We start from the raw sequence: 14,669 nt of genomic DNA on the forward strand, positions 1-14,669 counted from the left end.
GAATGGGGGGGGGGCGGAAGGCATGGAGGGCAACCATGGATGCCAGGGACAATGGAGGAGGAAGTTGGGACATAGCAGAGGGTGGGGGATGGGGAATCAGGGATGGCAAGACAAAGGGCAAGGTATGCAGGATGTAAGAATTGGAAAATTATTTGCTGAGAACATGTATGTTGATGTGCTTGATTGAACCAATGCACAGTGTATTTTGGATGGAAAATTCATTTGTGTGTTGTGATGGTGTATAGTGAATTAATTAAAAAAAAAGGAAACAAACAAAACAAAAATAAAATAGCTTATGTATAAATGCACTTATTTTTAAATTTATCATATTGAAATAGCATTGATTGATAAAAACGCTGGAAAGTTCATTATGATATTTGAGTAAATCAGGCTTTGGGGGTTCACTTTTTATATTACACAACTGAAAATATTTTAATGTGATTTTATAATTTCCTCCAGGCATCCTCTGTTGGTTTATTTGTTCATGTTAGAAAGTTCATTTGAAATAAATACAGTTGCTAGAGCATATGCTAAAAAAAAAAAGAAAATGTATAGTAATAAATGTGTATATTAAGAAAGAAGAGGTTTCTAACCAACAATCTAACCTTCACATGAACCCCCTCATTAACTTCCTCCATAGACAATGAAAAAGAAGAGCAAATAAAAACTAAAGCACCAGAAGGAAGGCAATAATGAAATTATTGCAAATGTAAACACAATAGAGAAAAATGAAACAAAAGAAAAAGCATCAATTAAACCAGAAGCTGTTTTTTTGCAAAGATCATAGAGGGGACTACTAACCGTACAGATGTAAGATGAATTATAAAGAAATGCTATCATTAATTTTATGTCAATAAATTAGAAAACTAAGATAAAATCAGCAAGTTCTTAGCAACATAAACTGGTGACATTGTTTCAAGAAGAAACATATCATCTGAATAGATCTATAACAAGTGTGATTGAGTAATAAAAAAACTACTTACAGTGGAAATCTGGGCCTAGATTCTGCTAAATTCTACCAAACATTTAAAGAGTACTAATTCTTCATACACAAACTCTTCCAAAAGTTAGAGGAGAGGACACTTCTTGACTCATTGTATAAAGTCCTATTACCATGATATCAAAAGCAAAAATATCACAAAAAAAATTCCAGGCCAGTATTTCTTATACACTTGAGCATAAAAATTCTCATAAGAAACCTCATATACTCTGGGACTGTAAAATGATGAGGCCACTTTGAAAAACTATCTGGTGGGCCAACTGGTGGCATGATGGTAGAGGCTGCTGGACCCCATATAGCTGACTGAGTAGTTTGGTTTAAGTCCCAGACCAGGTGGCTTAAAGAAACACGCTGGGCTCATGTGCCTACATGCCAAAAATCCCAAGAGAATTGAGGAGAAAGGACTGCGGTGCCATCAACCCCCTGGGGGGGGAGGTGACTTCTCACTTTCCCTTCTCTCTTTTGCTTACCTCTCTTAGGCGAGAGCATGTACTTTTATACCAAACCAAACCAAACCAAACCAAACAGAAACTATCTGGCAGTCCTAAAATGATTAAACAGAGAGTTATATGTAACCCAGCAATTCTACTAGCTATGTATCCAAGAATAATAAAAATATATGTTTGCATAAAATATGTATACAAGTATTCATAACAACATTATCCATAGGAGCAAAACTATAAAACCAACTCAGATACTCACTAACAGATGGATGAATAAATAGAACATGACATTTCTATATGATATGGTGGAAATATTACTTGACCATAAAACAGAATGAAGTGCTGATACATGCTACAACATGAATAAGCCTTGAAAACATTAGCTCAATGAAAGACGCCCTTTACCGAAGACCACACAGTATATGCTTTCATTTGTATGAAAAGTTCTGAATATGAAAACCTACACAGGCAGAGAGTGTATTAGTGGTTATATACTGCAAGGCAGTTTCTCTTTGGGGTAATGAAAATGTCCTAGAATTAGATAACTCTGAATATATTAAACATCATTGAACTGTATACTTTAAATGGGTGAAATGTGTGGTGTGTGAACCGTATCTCAATCAACTCTTAGTAAAGGGAAAAAAAGTATAACTGCCCTAGTCTCTACCTATGATGTCTGCTTTAAGCATTTTTCCTGGGGCCAGTGGATGGCATAATGGTTACGACACTAGACTCTCATGTAGCTCACAGTTCAAGTTCCAGACCCAGCAGCTAAAACTCATACCAGGTGTTTGTGTGGGCACATTCCCAAAATCCTGAGAGGCGAGTGGAGGAGAAGGGATTGTGGTTTGGTCATTCCCCCAGGGGTTAATCTCTCGCTTTTTGTCTCTCCAGTGATTATACATGCCCTACAGCAAAAATCTCTCTCTAAAAAAAAATTTTTTTTCCCTAAGAGGGCAGGTACAAAAGGAGACCACATTCAATCCACTCTATCAATGTCATTTCATAGTCTCTCAGTCACCAAACTGATACCACCTTTTAACTTAGCCTTATTCTCCCATCAAATATCCTGGTCATGCACCACATTTCTCAGTTACGAATGTCCCACATTTCTCAATTACTAATCAAAATAAAAATAACCAAAAAAAAATGAAAGAAGAAAAAAGTGCTATGAATATAATTCTTCCCCCTACTATTGGCTCAAAATTGTTCCTATTTGCTAACCTATAAGGTATTAAAGGCTTTAAGGTATTAAAAGTTTTAACAGAAAAGGTATTAAAGGCTTTAAGGTATTAAAAGTTAAGAATGCTTTTATTTTTGTCTTGCTTCCATCTTCTGTCACCTGAAAATATCATTTCTACCAACGTATTCGCCAGAACAGAACTAAAAAATTTCAACTGTACAAAAACATTGTAATACCTTTAAGACTTTATAATACTGTTTCTTTAGTCCTTCTTTTTCTCTCATGTTTCCCACAATGCTACTTCTGCAGGTCTTACCTCTGTGTTTTCAGTCGTCTCAGCTTCTGTTACAAGGTCTGCTAAAGCATAGACAAACCCAAGATCCAATCTCAAATCCATTTCTTGAATCAACACTTTGAAATACCTACATTACAAAGTGAAAACATGGAAAACTTATCAACTAATATGTTAAGATTAGGCAAGAAAGAAAAGTATCAGATTAATATTAGAACTTTGAACTTAGCATTTCATAGATAAATTTTCAAAAAATTGGGGCAATTGCTTAATAGCAACAAACTCAAAATATAAAAATGGCCACAGAGAGGAAATGGATTAGTTAATTATGGTATACAGTCTTCCAAGAGAGTATTATACATCAGTAATAATGAATAAACTACAGCCACATACAACAAAATTAATAAATTTTAGTAAAAATTTTAATAAAAATAGAAAGTCTCTCAAGAGTCTATAGCTTGAAACAATCTAATTAGAAAAAAAATACTAAAAGTACATTTACAATAAAATCATATTTTGAAAGACCTGGGAATAAAGCTAGCTTATCTCAGTGATGAGATGACTAGACGAGATAGAAGAGCACCACACAGATGAATGTTTCTGCCCATGTCCTATTTTTGGAATGGGCAGTGAGTGTGTAAGAAAGTATTATTTTTCTCCCTTGTTTCTTAAAAAAATATGGTCATTACATACAACTTATAAGAGAAAATAAATAAGTAAAAATAAATAAAATACCTCTAATCTAGAAAGGAAAAAAACAAACAAATAAAAACTACCGCTAATATAATAGAGGAATTTCATCCAGAGATTTGGGCTGTCCAAGATTATACAATAATTAATACATTTTTTTCTTTGACCTTTACTCTTTACTATCTTATGAGGAAATCTTTGAGTCATCTGAAATTCATTTATAAAGTGTAGAAATTAGTCGTATATTGAAACAAACATTAAATGGACACACAAGAAACAGTATTAAGACGCTCACTTAATACGTGATATCTGGGAATGTCCTGCAGATCTCATGACAATGCTGACATCTGTGAAGGGCTTTGGTGCTGTAAGGCGATAAACATGATTACTCTGATGACGCTTCAAGCAGAGGCAAGCATTCTGTACAATTTCACATCCACCACAAGGGAAAATGAAGTCATTTACTAAACCATAAGTATCAATTAAAATTACTAATATTTGCAAGATCCATTACAATTTCAGACTGCAGGATTTTTTTTTTTTTTAAACAATCTGCAATCACTCAAGGATACCCTATCACATAAATTAGTGATTTTTAAACTAGAAGCATGCATTAGAATCATTGGGAAAACTTCATGGAAACAGATCTGGTGACTTGTACCAGACCTCTGGGTGGAGGGCCTTGAGCATGTACTGCTCAGAAAGCTTCCAGGCAGATTATGAAGAGTAAGCCCCCTAGACAGTATAGAGGCAGTGCTGCAGCTGGTGCGACAGGGGTGGGAGTTGTGGAAAGGAAGTGAGGAAGGATATTGGGCAGGGAAGAAAAGGAGGGAAAAGAGGGATAGGCAAAAAATAATAATAATAAAGTAAAAAGGAAGGAAAGGGTAGAAAGAAAGATTTATCAATTATCCTCACTGAAGAACACAGGACAGTTTCTACTGTTAGGAAACACTCTGAATTTAAACTTCCTTATTGTTTATTCAAAGGCCCTAATTATTTTTTGAGCAGGGAATTACAGATCAATCATCTGTTTTTAAAATTAATATTCCTAAAAATTGAAATAAATATTTCAAATTAATCACTTCTTAATCATTCAAAGTTTTGCTGTAGTTGAGTACTTGCTGGTCCTTTTCTAAGCAATTTAATTTTCTAATCATCCTACAGAAATTAAAATTCAGAATGACTTCATTTTATATTTTTAAACTAAAATAAACAAATAGCTAATACAACTGCTTTTATGGCAATCTAGAAATAAAAAACAAACCTGAATCCATGGTGACTGACTTTGGAGGCTTAACCGGATAAAACACAAATGGAAATATAGCACCATGTATCTGGTTCTGGATCTAAGGAAAAAAAAAAAAAAGGCCAGTATATTAGTTTGTCTATTATACAACTCAACCAGAATAACAGGATTGAAGAAGTAGAAGGAATCAGAACTAGTCCAACGCTGAAATGGAAGTCCTATCTGAAACAGCCCATGGGAATACATCTGGTTTCCTACTGTGTTCCCTTGGAATACAACGTGGCCCGCATTTTCAGAATGACTTACCTGTATTCTGTAAATCTGTATTCTAAATGATGACTGATGTGCAGAGGTGCTATATTCCACTTTTAATGCTGGAAGATAATTTCTTCGTATAGCTACTACGTGTGGTTGCAGAATTTTCATGTTATTACCACTAGGTGTTAAGCGAACCTGAAAAATACAGTACAGAATTTTTCCTGTTTCCCTAATTGATTAAAATTAGAAAATTATACCAAGACTTTTAAGATAACAATAATTAAGATAGTAGACTAAATATCCAATGAGGTTTAGATTCTGATCTTTATACCTCATCCATAAAGTTGACAAATATTCATATAATCCTTATAGATTTGTACTTCTTACATAATTTTACTATAAAAATGAAGAGATAAAAGAGCAAATAAAAATAATTAAATGCATTTTTTTTGTTTCTTGTTCACCTAAAAAAAGAGATCATTAGCTTCCAACATTTTTTTTTTTAGATTATTTTTTGCAATGGGGCATGTGTGCTCACTGAAAACAAATGGAGAGAGGGGAAAAGTGAAAAATCCCTCCCTGGGGGGGGATGGCCACAAAAAATGAAATAAAAGTGCAAATAAAAATAATTAAATGCATTTTTTGGTTTCTTGTTCACCCAAAAAAAGAGATCATTAGCTTCCAACAATTATTTTTTAGATTATTTTTTGCAATGGGACATGTGTGCTCACTGAAAACAAATGGAGAGAGGGGAAAAGTGAAAAATCCCTCCCTGGGGGGGGATGGCCACACCACAATCCTTTGTCCTCCATTCTCCTCTCGGGAGTTTGGGCACACACGTACAGGTGCCCTGCATGTTTTTCAAGTCGCTGGGTCTGGGACTCAAACCACAGAGTCAACCATGTAGGATCTAGCCCTTTAACTGCCTCAACACCTGCTGGCCCTAGCTTCCAGCATATTAAGAGAAGGTTTGATTTTTTAATACACATAACTACTCCTTTAAAATAGTTCATATAAAGTATGCATGACAGGATTGATAAATTCTTCAATTTATTTTTTTAAGGAAGTCAAATTTTCCATAAGATTCATTAGTGGGGACCAGCAGTTGGCATAATGGCTATGTTGCTGAACTCCCCTGTAGTCAACCGTGGTTTGAGTCCAGGACCTGGTGGCTTAAAACTCATGCCGGGCACATGTGCGTGAGTGCCCAAGGTCCCAAGAGGAGAATGGAGAAGGTATTATGGTGTGGCCATTTTCCCCAGGGGGTGATTTCTTGCTTTCTGTCTCTCTGTCTTTCTGGAGAGTTTATGCGCCCTATAGCAAAAACCTCCCTGCACAAAAAAGATTCATTAGTGATTTGTCCAAATATAACAGATAAAATTATAGCTTCACATCAGTACTTAAAGATATTACCGGAATGTTGGTGTCCAATTCAATAACCTTATCTTCTGAAGGTGAGGATTCAGTATATTCCTTAAATTCTTTTTCTAACTTCTCAGTGTGCTTTACACTCATTGTCTTCCATCTTGCCTTCTTCTTGAGCTTTGTCTCCCAAACCACATCAGAGCTTACACAGAAAAGAAAAAAAAATCATAGTATGAATTTATAAACATTTTCAATTTAACCGGTTTATTACATGAATTACAAAATCTACAGTAAGTTCGCAATCACCTCTGTTATAATCAAGCATTATATAAGCTTAAAAATATGAATTCATTCAACTTATACTTATTAAACTCCTATTTGGTATATTCTAGGTGGCAAAAATTTATCAGTGAGTATCACCAGCATTCTGGAACTTCATTTTATTAACAGCTGGGGAGTGACAGACAATAAATAGTAAACATGACAATAAAACATTTTTAATACATAGGATATAAAAATGCTTTTGAAAGAAGAAAAAAAAAGTAAGGTGGAGCTGGAAAACTGAGATATGCAAATTAGTGACAGCTGCAGTATTAAAACAGTGGTAAACAAGGGCCTTGCCAAAAAGGCAAGATTTCAGCAACCTTACAGGAGTTGAGGGAGCTATCCAGCAGACAACAGAACATTCAGTAGAAGGACCAGCTGTAACAGTGACCACAGAGCAGGAGCACATCTGCAGGGTCTAAGAGTAAGGAAGCTGGCATGGTAGGGACACATTAAGAACAGAAGATAAAGTAAGACAGACAGTGAGGACACAAATAATGAAAGGCTTTGTAAGAAACTGTAAAGGTTCCGAGTTTTATTCTAAGTGGGATGAAGAATGCTTGAAAGAATTTTAAGAAGAACAGCAAGATGATCTGACTTATACTTTGGTAAGAATATGTTGTGTGTAGGGGGTAGGGGGATGGGGACAAGTAAGGGCGTGAAGGCTAGAAGAAAAACGTAGGAGTTAATGTAGTAAGCCAGCAGAGACACGCTGGTGGGTCTAACTAGGGTGGTAACAGTGAGGTAATCAAATGGGCCAGAGTCTGTGTATTTTCAAGGTAGGACCAGCACAGAACTTCCAGAGGAAATAAATGCGGAGTGGGAGATAATGAGAGGAATCAGAGATGATCCCAGTGTTTCTGGTCTGAGTAACTAGAAGAAGTTAGTTGTGATTAACTCTACTGGGGTAGCTGGTTTGGGAAGAAGGAGAAAATCAAGAGGTTAGTGTTAACACAGACGTTACAACGTCTCTTAGATATCTGAGCGGAGATTCTGTACAGGCCGTTGGATATACAAGTCTGGAGTTTAGAGGACATATCTAGCTAATAATATGAAGAGAGAAAATTTTGGCACTAAATAGTATCTGAAATGATAACACTGAAATAGATAAAAGAGGCAGACCAAGTTCTAAGAACCTCAATGCACGCAATTGAAGCAGTTGAGAGAAGACGTGGAACCAATGAATGAGACTGAGAATGCTGAGATATGAAGAAAAGCTACGATGGTGAGGTATCCTGGAAGTCAAGTGAAAAAAACTGTATTGAGGAAGGATCTGTGTTATGAAGTGAGGACTGATAATTCTACACTTGATCTAACAGCATTATGGAGGTTACTGGTAGTCTTGACAAAACCAGTTTCATAGCCTGTTGAAAGAAAAATCTTGTATGGATTGGTTAAAGAAAAAGAATGAGTGAAAAGAATTGAAAATAATGAATGTATTAAAAATATATAACATTTTTTATGAGTTTAGCTTGTAAAGGGAAACAAAGAAGTGGATAGTAGGAAACAGGAAAAACAGGCTCAAGGGATTTTTTAAATTGAATAACACTGATGGGAAAATCCAGTACAGAGCCAGAAGTTGTTGATATGCATGAGAAAGAGGCTTGCTGGGTCCACAACCTCAGAGAGGTAAGAGGAAAGGAAACGCGGTGCAAAAGTAGAAAAAGAAATGTGAAGGACTGCATATGGTATGTCTATGGTAACTGAGGGCTAGCATGTCTGCACAGCATGAAGGTGTAAATGAGAGCAGGCAAGAAGCTGAGACCCTGGGTGATGTGAGTTTGCTGCGGATGGTTTTGATCTTCTCAGTGAAATGGGGTACAAGGTAGTGAGGTGAGAAGAACTGGTTTTGAGGAGAGACAAAACATAAATGAGTAATCTAGGGAGTGTGAATGTAAGAAATTGAATGGTTTTGAAATTAAAATGCTGAAAGAACTAAATACAGAATAAAGTTTTACAGTACTCTGAAATTACTTTCTGTTTAAGTATTTAAGTTTTTAAATTATATTTAAATAGTTCATTTATTTCTTCTTCATTTACATTCATTTAATACACAGAAAAGCAGAGACCCTGTAGTAATCGCCTTTGCATTCACATCAGTCAGCGGTGGAGGTAACATTTTTAAGTGTGACAACCTTAAACCGCTGTTGTCTATTTGACTGTCTTATTTAAATAAATAAAATTTACTCAGAATAAACATTTCTAAGAAAATAGCCTTTCAAATTAGAATAAATATTTCTAAGAAAACAGCCTTTAAAATTCCTTTTAAAATGCCATTGAGGGGCCTGTGGGTGGCAGAGTGCTTAATGTGCTAGACTTCCACATGGTCAACTGTGGTTTGAGTTCCAGACCTGGCAGCTTGAAACTCATGCCGGGAACATGTATGTGCATTCCCCAAATCTTGAGAGGAGAATGGAGGAGAAGGGAGTGCAGCATGGCCATCTCCCCCAGAGGATGATTTCTCATTTTCCTCTCGCTCTGTCTTTCCAGATAGCGTACGTGCCCTATAGCAAAAACCTTCCATTTAAAAAAAAAAAAAAGAAAAGAAAATGCCATTGAAACCATTCCATGAGTGGTAGGGGCAGTTATAGATAAATTTATATAGAAAACTAAATTTAAATCTGTATCATACACCTTTAATATATATTATATTCCAGAGTTTAATCCAAGTAAAGGATTAAAACTACATTATCTGGTTATATAGACTGGAGGAAATGCTCTTACTTTAGCCGCTAGAGTACACAGAAATAAATTTCAATGTAAGGGTTTATGAATAGGAATAATTAGGGCAGAAGAAAAGACAAATACTTTATTAGTGATATCCTATAATGGAAATGATAAAGATGGTATTACCTATATTCGATCTTAAGTACCAACGTCAAGTTAGAAAGTGATTGTCTTTATTTTAATACTTCAATAACTATTTATGAAGTATCTTACACTGTACTCCTTACTATGGAAATGAACAATTAGAATATTTTACATGTTAAATAAAATATGTTTACTGACTTTTTAAAGAGCTAGGAGGATTGAAAACATAAGGAACTTATAAATTTGATTTTTGATGTATCTCTATCTCTAAAGTACTTTTACTGACTTTTTAAAGAGCTAGGAGGATTGAAAACATAAGGAACTTATAAATTTGATTTTTGATGTATCTTTATCTCAAAAGGAAAAAACAATCCAATACACGTTTTTTTTTTTTTTTTTGGAGAGGTTATTGCTATAGGGCACGTGCGCTCGCCAGACAGAGAGAGACCGAGAGACAGAAAGTGAGAAATCACCCCCTAGGGGGATGGCCATGCCGCAATCCCTTCTCCTCCGTTCTCCTCTTGGGATCTTGGGCACGCATGCACACGTGCCCGGCATGAGTTTAAGCCACCGGGTCCAAGATTCAAACCGCGGTTGACTACATGGAAGTCTAGTGAAATAGCCATTATGCTAACTGTTGGTCCCAATCCAATACACTTTTAAATTAGCACTACTTGAGTATCAACGAATAGTTAAACACAAAAGTTAAACTAAATGATTTTAGTTTCTACAATCATCATTTTTTAATGATTAAGAACTGATTATTTAAAGTTATCCAAAATTTAATGCATCTAACCTTGTAATGCCTATATAGGCTACTTCTTGCTTTGTATAATTGTTGACAAGAGAAATTCCAACATCTTGTAATGACAATCCAATTTCTTGTTCAGCTAACTCTGCTTTCTCACTTTCATATGTTACTTTAAATACCCTTGGATCTTCAGTGAATAAAATAATGCGCTGTAAGCCTTCAAAGAATGAAACTAAATAAATAGTTTTTTTCCCCGATTCTATAGGTGTCATCATATCCTAAAACAAAACCATCAAAAAAAAAAAAATTAGAGTGTGCTCCCAGCCAACATGAAATCTAGATAAAGCCTTTATAAAATGAGAGTATCAATCATACCAACTTAATAGGCTTGGGGTTGCAAGCTAAATGAATATTTGTACAAAACTTGGAAACTTACATCATAGTAATCATTTGATATTAACTACTGTATAAGGCTAGTGGCAACAAAATTAATTAATATTCACATAATCTTCCTTTGACAACTGATCAATGACAGAAAGTAAGTCTGGAGTGATGTGGTCTGTGTTAAAAGTGTTTCAATCTACAATTCATATTTCCTTCCAAAGCTGAATCTATAAAATATACCTCATATATCTATAAAACGTGGATATTCACACCATAGAATTAATTCTGCAGGAAACCCTTACACGGCACTATACTGGTGTCACGGACTTGAGGTTCAAAGACAAAAAAATTATAACAAATTCTAATAATTAATAGCCAGCCATAAATTACTGATAAATATTCCAATTAACAGATAATTTCTAGATACAGTACATATTAATGTTACAACCAACAGAAATTAGAAATTGGAGTCATTACCATAAAATTATTGTCTACAGTTATGTTACTTCTAATACTTTCTAAAGTAAAATATACAATACTAAACTAAGAGAAATAAGAACATCTCTTTTCAAATAATTCTAAAGCCTTTCTAGTATCTTATGGCAAATTTCAGATTTAACTTTACAGATTATCACTGACATAAATGTGTAAAAGTACTAATTATCAGAGCAAATTAATAACATAATTTTTATATTAAAGTAATATTTTTTCCTGAATACATTTAATAAAAACTTTTTACTTCAAGTTAGGCCAATTATAAGCTGTATCCCTACATACAATTTTAGAAATTATGCATCCTGGATTCCTTGACAGAAGAAACACTGGAAGACAATGAAAAAATATCATCAATATGCTAAGAGAAAATAACTCTCAAATTCTACTGAAAATCCTTCTTCAACAAAAATATCCCTCAATGTAAAATGTACACAAAATAATAAAGATGTCCACAGACAAAAACTACTAAACTATCAACATAGACTCACTCAAAGATCTTCATAGAAAGAATTAACCAGTGGCAAAAAGAAAGTGATCCAAGATGTATGTTTTAAGTTAAAAAGAAACTTATACAATACAATGGCACTTATTTGGAAGAAAAGAAAACATTTTTATAGGCCAGCTGTGGAGGTGCAATGGCGACACAGTACTCTGCAATGCTGGGGTAACATGGGAAGGTCCCCAGTTTGCATCCCAATATCTCCCCAGTGAGTCTAAATGTTTGGGCCTAAGAAGATACAGTAAAGGGAACTGCAGTGTTATATACTGATAAAAGGATAGATCTACCAGGAAGAGATAACAATTCTAAATTTGTACCTACCTAATCACATAGCTTTAAAATTTAAAGAACTGAAATTAACAAAACAAAAAGGCAAAAAAGTATAAATCCATTATTATATTGGAAGATTTTTAACATACCTCTTATTGTAACTAATAAAGCAAGATACTGAGCAAACAAAAAAAATTTTTGAACAACACAATTTACAAACTTTAACAAACTGATCTAGAATATGAGGTAAAAACTACAGAATATGTATATGCAAATACGTAGGAAAAAAATGTACTAAAATTAACCAAATGCTGGCCCACAAATTCAATCTCAATAAATTTCAAAGGACTGAGTCAGACTATATTCTCAAAATCACAGTGGAAGTGAATTAGAAATTAAAAAAGGATAACCAGAAATTCCCAAATTTTTCAAAAGTAAGCCATAACCTAAATAAATATTAAAACAAATTATAAAAATTGGAATATTTTTAACTAAAGGGTAATAACTATACAACATACCCAAATTTGTAAGATTAAACTAACGCTGTTTTTGGAGGAGAATACATGCCTTTAAATGATTTCAAATAAGTGAAGAAAATCTGAAAGATGATGATTGTGATTCAGGTATTTGCTAGTGGATGTGTATTCCCCTAAAATTCTTATGTTGAAGCCTAAGTACTCAATGTGACTCCACAGTTGTCCTTTGGTATCCACAGAGAATCAGTTTCAGGACCCTTTCCCCAGCAAATACCACAGTCCACAGAGGTTCAAGTCCCTTATACAAAGCTGGGGTAGTATTCACATAAAACCTATGCACATCTTCCAGTATACTTTAAATAATTTCTAGAGTACTTATAATGCCTAGTACATATAAGTGCTATGTAAATAGTTGTTACACAATATTGTTTTCAAAATATGCATTATTGGGTTATCAAAAAGGTCATGACGCATTTTTTTCTATGCAAAAATGTACCGTGACTTTCCTGATAATCCAATATTTTTTTAAAGTGATATTGCTGTTTTATTTCTAAACATTTTTGATCTGCAATGGGTTGAATCTGTGGAGGTAGATCCAGAGGCCTGACTACATGTTTGGTGATGGTGCTAAAAGATTTAGATGATCAGTTTTTTGTTCTTAAAGAGAACTCAATAAGGGGGCAGCAAGTGGCGTGGTGGTTCAGGTGCTGAATTCCTGCATGACTAACTGTAGTTTGAGTCCTAGGCCTGGAAGCTTGAAAATCACTCCAAGAACATTTGTGTGTCTGCCCAAAATCCTGAGGGGAGAATAGAGAAAGGATTGCAGCATGGTGGTTATCCCCCAGGGGTGATTTCTCATTTTCTCTCCCTCTGTTTCTCTCTGGCAAATACATATACCTATGAAAATAACTTTAAATTTAAAAAAGGCAGCAAGACAATGGTATTTCTGGGTGGGGAGCAAGAGGAGTAAAGAAGTACAAAACAAAACAACTGATGAAACTGATAAGCCTTTAGCAAAAAAAAATTTTTTTTTAAAGAGGTTCTTCGCTATAGGGCATGTGCGCTCGCCAGACAGACAGACAGAGAGAGAGAGAAAGTACAAAACAAAACAACAACTAATGAAACTGATAAGCCTTTAGCAAAAAAAAAATTTTTTTTTAAGAGGTTCTTCGCTATAGGGCATGTGCGCTCGCCAGACAGACAGACAGAGAGAGAGAGAGACAGAAAGCGAGAAATCACCCCCCAGGGGGGATGGTCACGCCGCAATCCCTTCTCCTCCATTCTCCTTTCGGGATCTTGGGCACACACGCACACGCGCCCAGCGTGAGTTTTAAGCCACCGGGTCGAGACGCGAATCGCGGTTGACTACGTGGGAGTCCAGTGACATAGCCATTACGCTAACTGCTGGTTCCCAGCTTTTAGCAAAATTTATCAAGGAAAAAAAAGGAAAAAAGTATACAAAGGATGAAAAAGCATACAACCATAAATATCATAAAAAGATAGTTATTATAAATACGTTTAAGTCAACATATTAGAAAATTTAGATGAAATGAATATCTTCTTTAAAAAATACCAAAATGACACAATAGGAAACAGAAAGCTGACCTATATCTAATAAAATAGAGTCCATAATTTAAAAACTTCCTATAAAGACAATTGCAAGCTAAACATGGCTTGGCTTCATGAGAAAAACTTGTTAATACTAAATATTCAGAAGTCATATTTACCTTACATAAGTTCAAGAATAAAAGAAAATATTAAGTCTTTCCTAACATTTTAAAAAGTCACTGTAACCTTGATATCAAAATCCAGAAAAAAACATTTGAAATTGGGAAGTTATAAACCAATTTCTCACACAAATACACAAGCAAAAGACTTAAAATATTAGCAAACCAATTCCAGAAATGTGACATTGTCCTAATACTCCAAAACCAAACATAGAACTGATTCTCCAAATAAAAGAAAGTTCAAAAATCATATAACAATGTTCAACAGTTCAAAGCATTTGACACAAATTCAACACCCATTCATTTATATATAAATAAATATGCATACTCCTATTTTAACAAACTAGGAAAAGAAAGCAACTGATTTAATTTGATAGAGGTTATTTATTTTAAAATAAACAAAAGAAACAAAAATGCTTAGCATGAAGACAATGATGAAATGTTCAGTTTCTCCT

The 14,669-nt window shown here is 34.6% G+C and overlaps 1 protein-coding gene across 3 annotated transcripts in view; it reads right to left on the reverse strand.

Moving 5' to 3' along the window:
- VPS13A (vacuolar protein sorting 13 homolog A) overlaps positions 1-14,669 on the reverse strand; it is a gene marked incomplete at its 5' end in the record, with an annotated part of 243,652 nt that overhangs the window by 53,451 nt on the left and 175,532 nt on the right. For all 3 annotated transcript variants that reach the window (XM_014586627.2, XM_014586628.2, XM_014586629.2), the window contains 6 exon segments: positions 2,943-3,048; positions 3,904-3,973; positions 4,873-4,954; positions 5,161-5,307; positions 6,526-6,679; positions 10,409-10,641. In XM_014586627.2, coding sequence (XP_014442113.1) covers positions 2,943-3,048; positions 3,904-3,973; positions 4,873-4,954; positions 5,161-5,307; positions 6,526-6,679; positions 10,409-10,641 — 792 coding nt within the window.

Source organism: Tupaia chinensis, unplaced genomic scaffold (assembly GCF_000334495.1).
Source record: "Tupaia chinensis unplaced genomic scaffold, TupChi_1.0 Scaffold000147_1, whole genome shotgun sequence".
Lineage (NCBI taxonomy): Eukaryota > Metazoa > Chordata > Mammalia > Scandentia > Tupaiidae > Tupaia > Tupaia belangeri.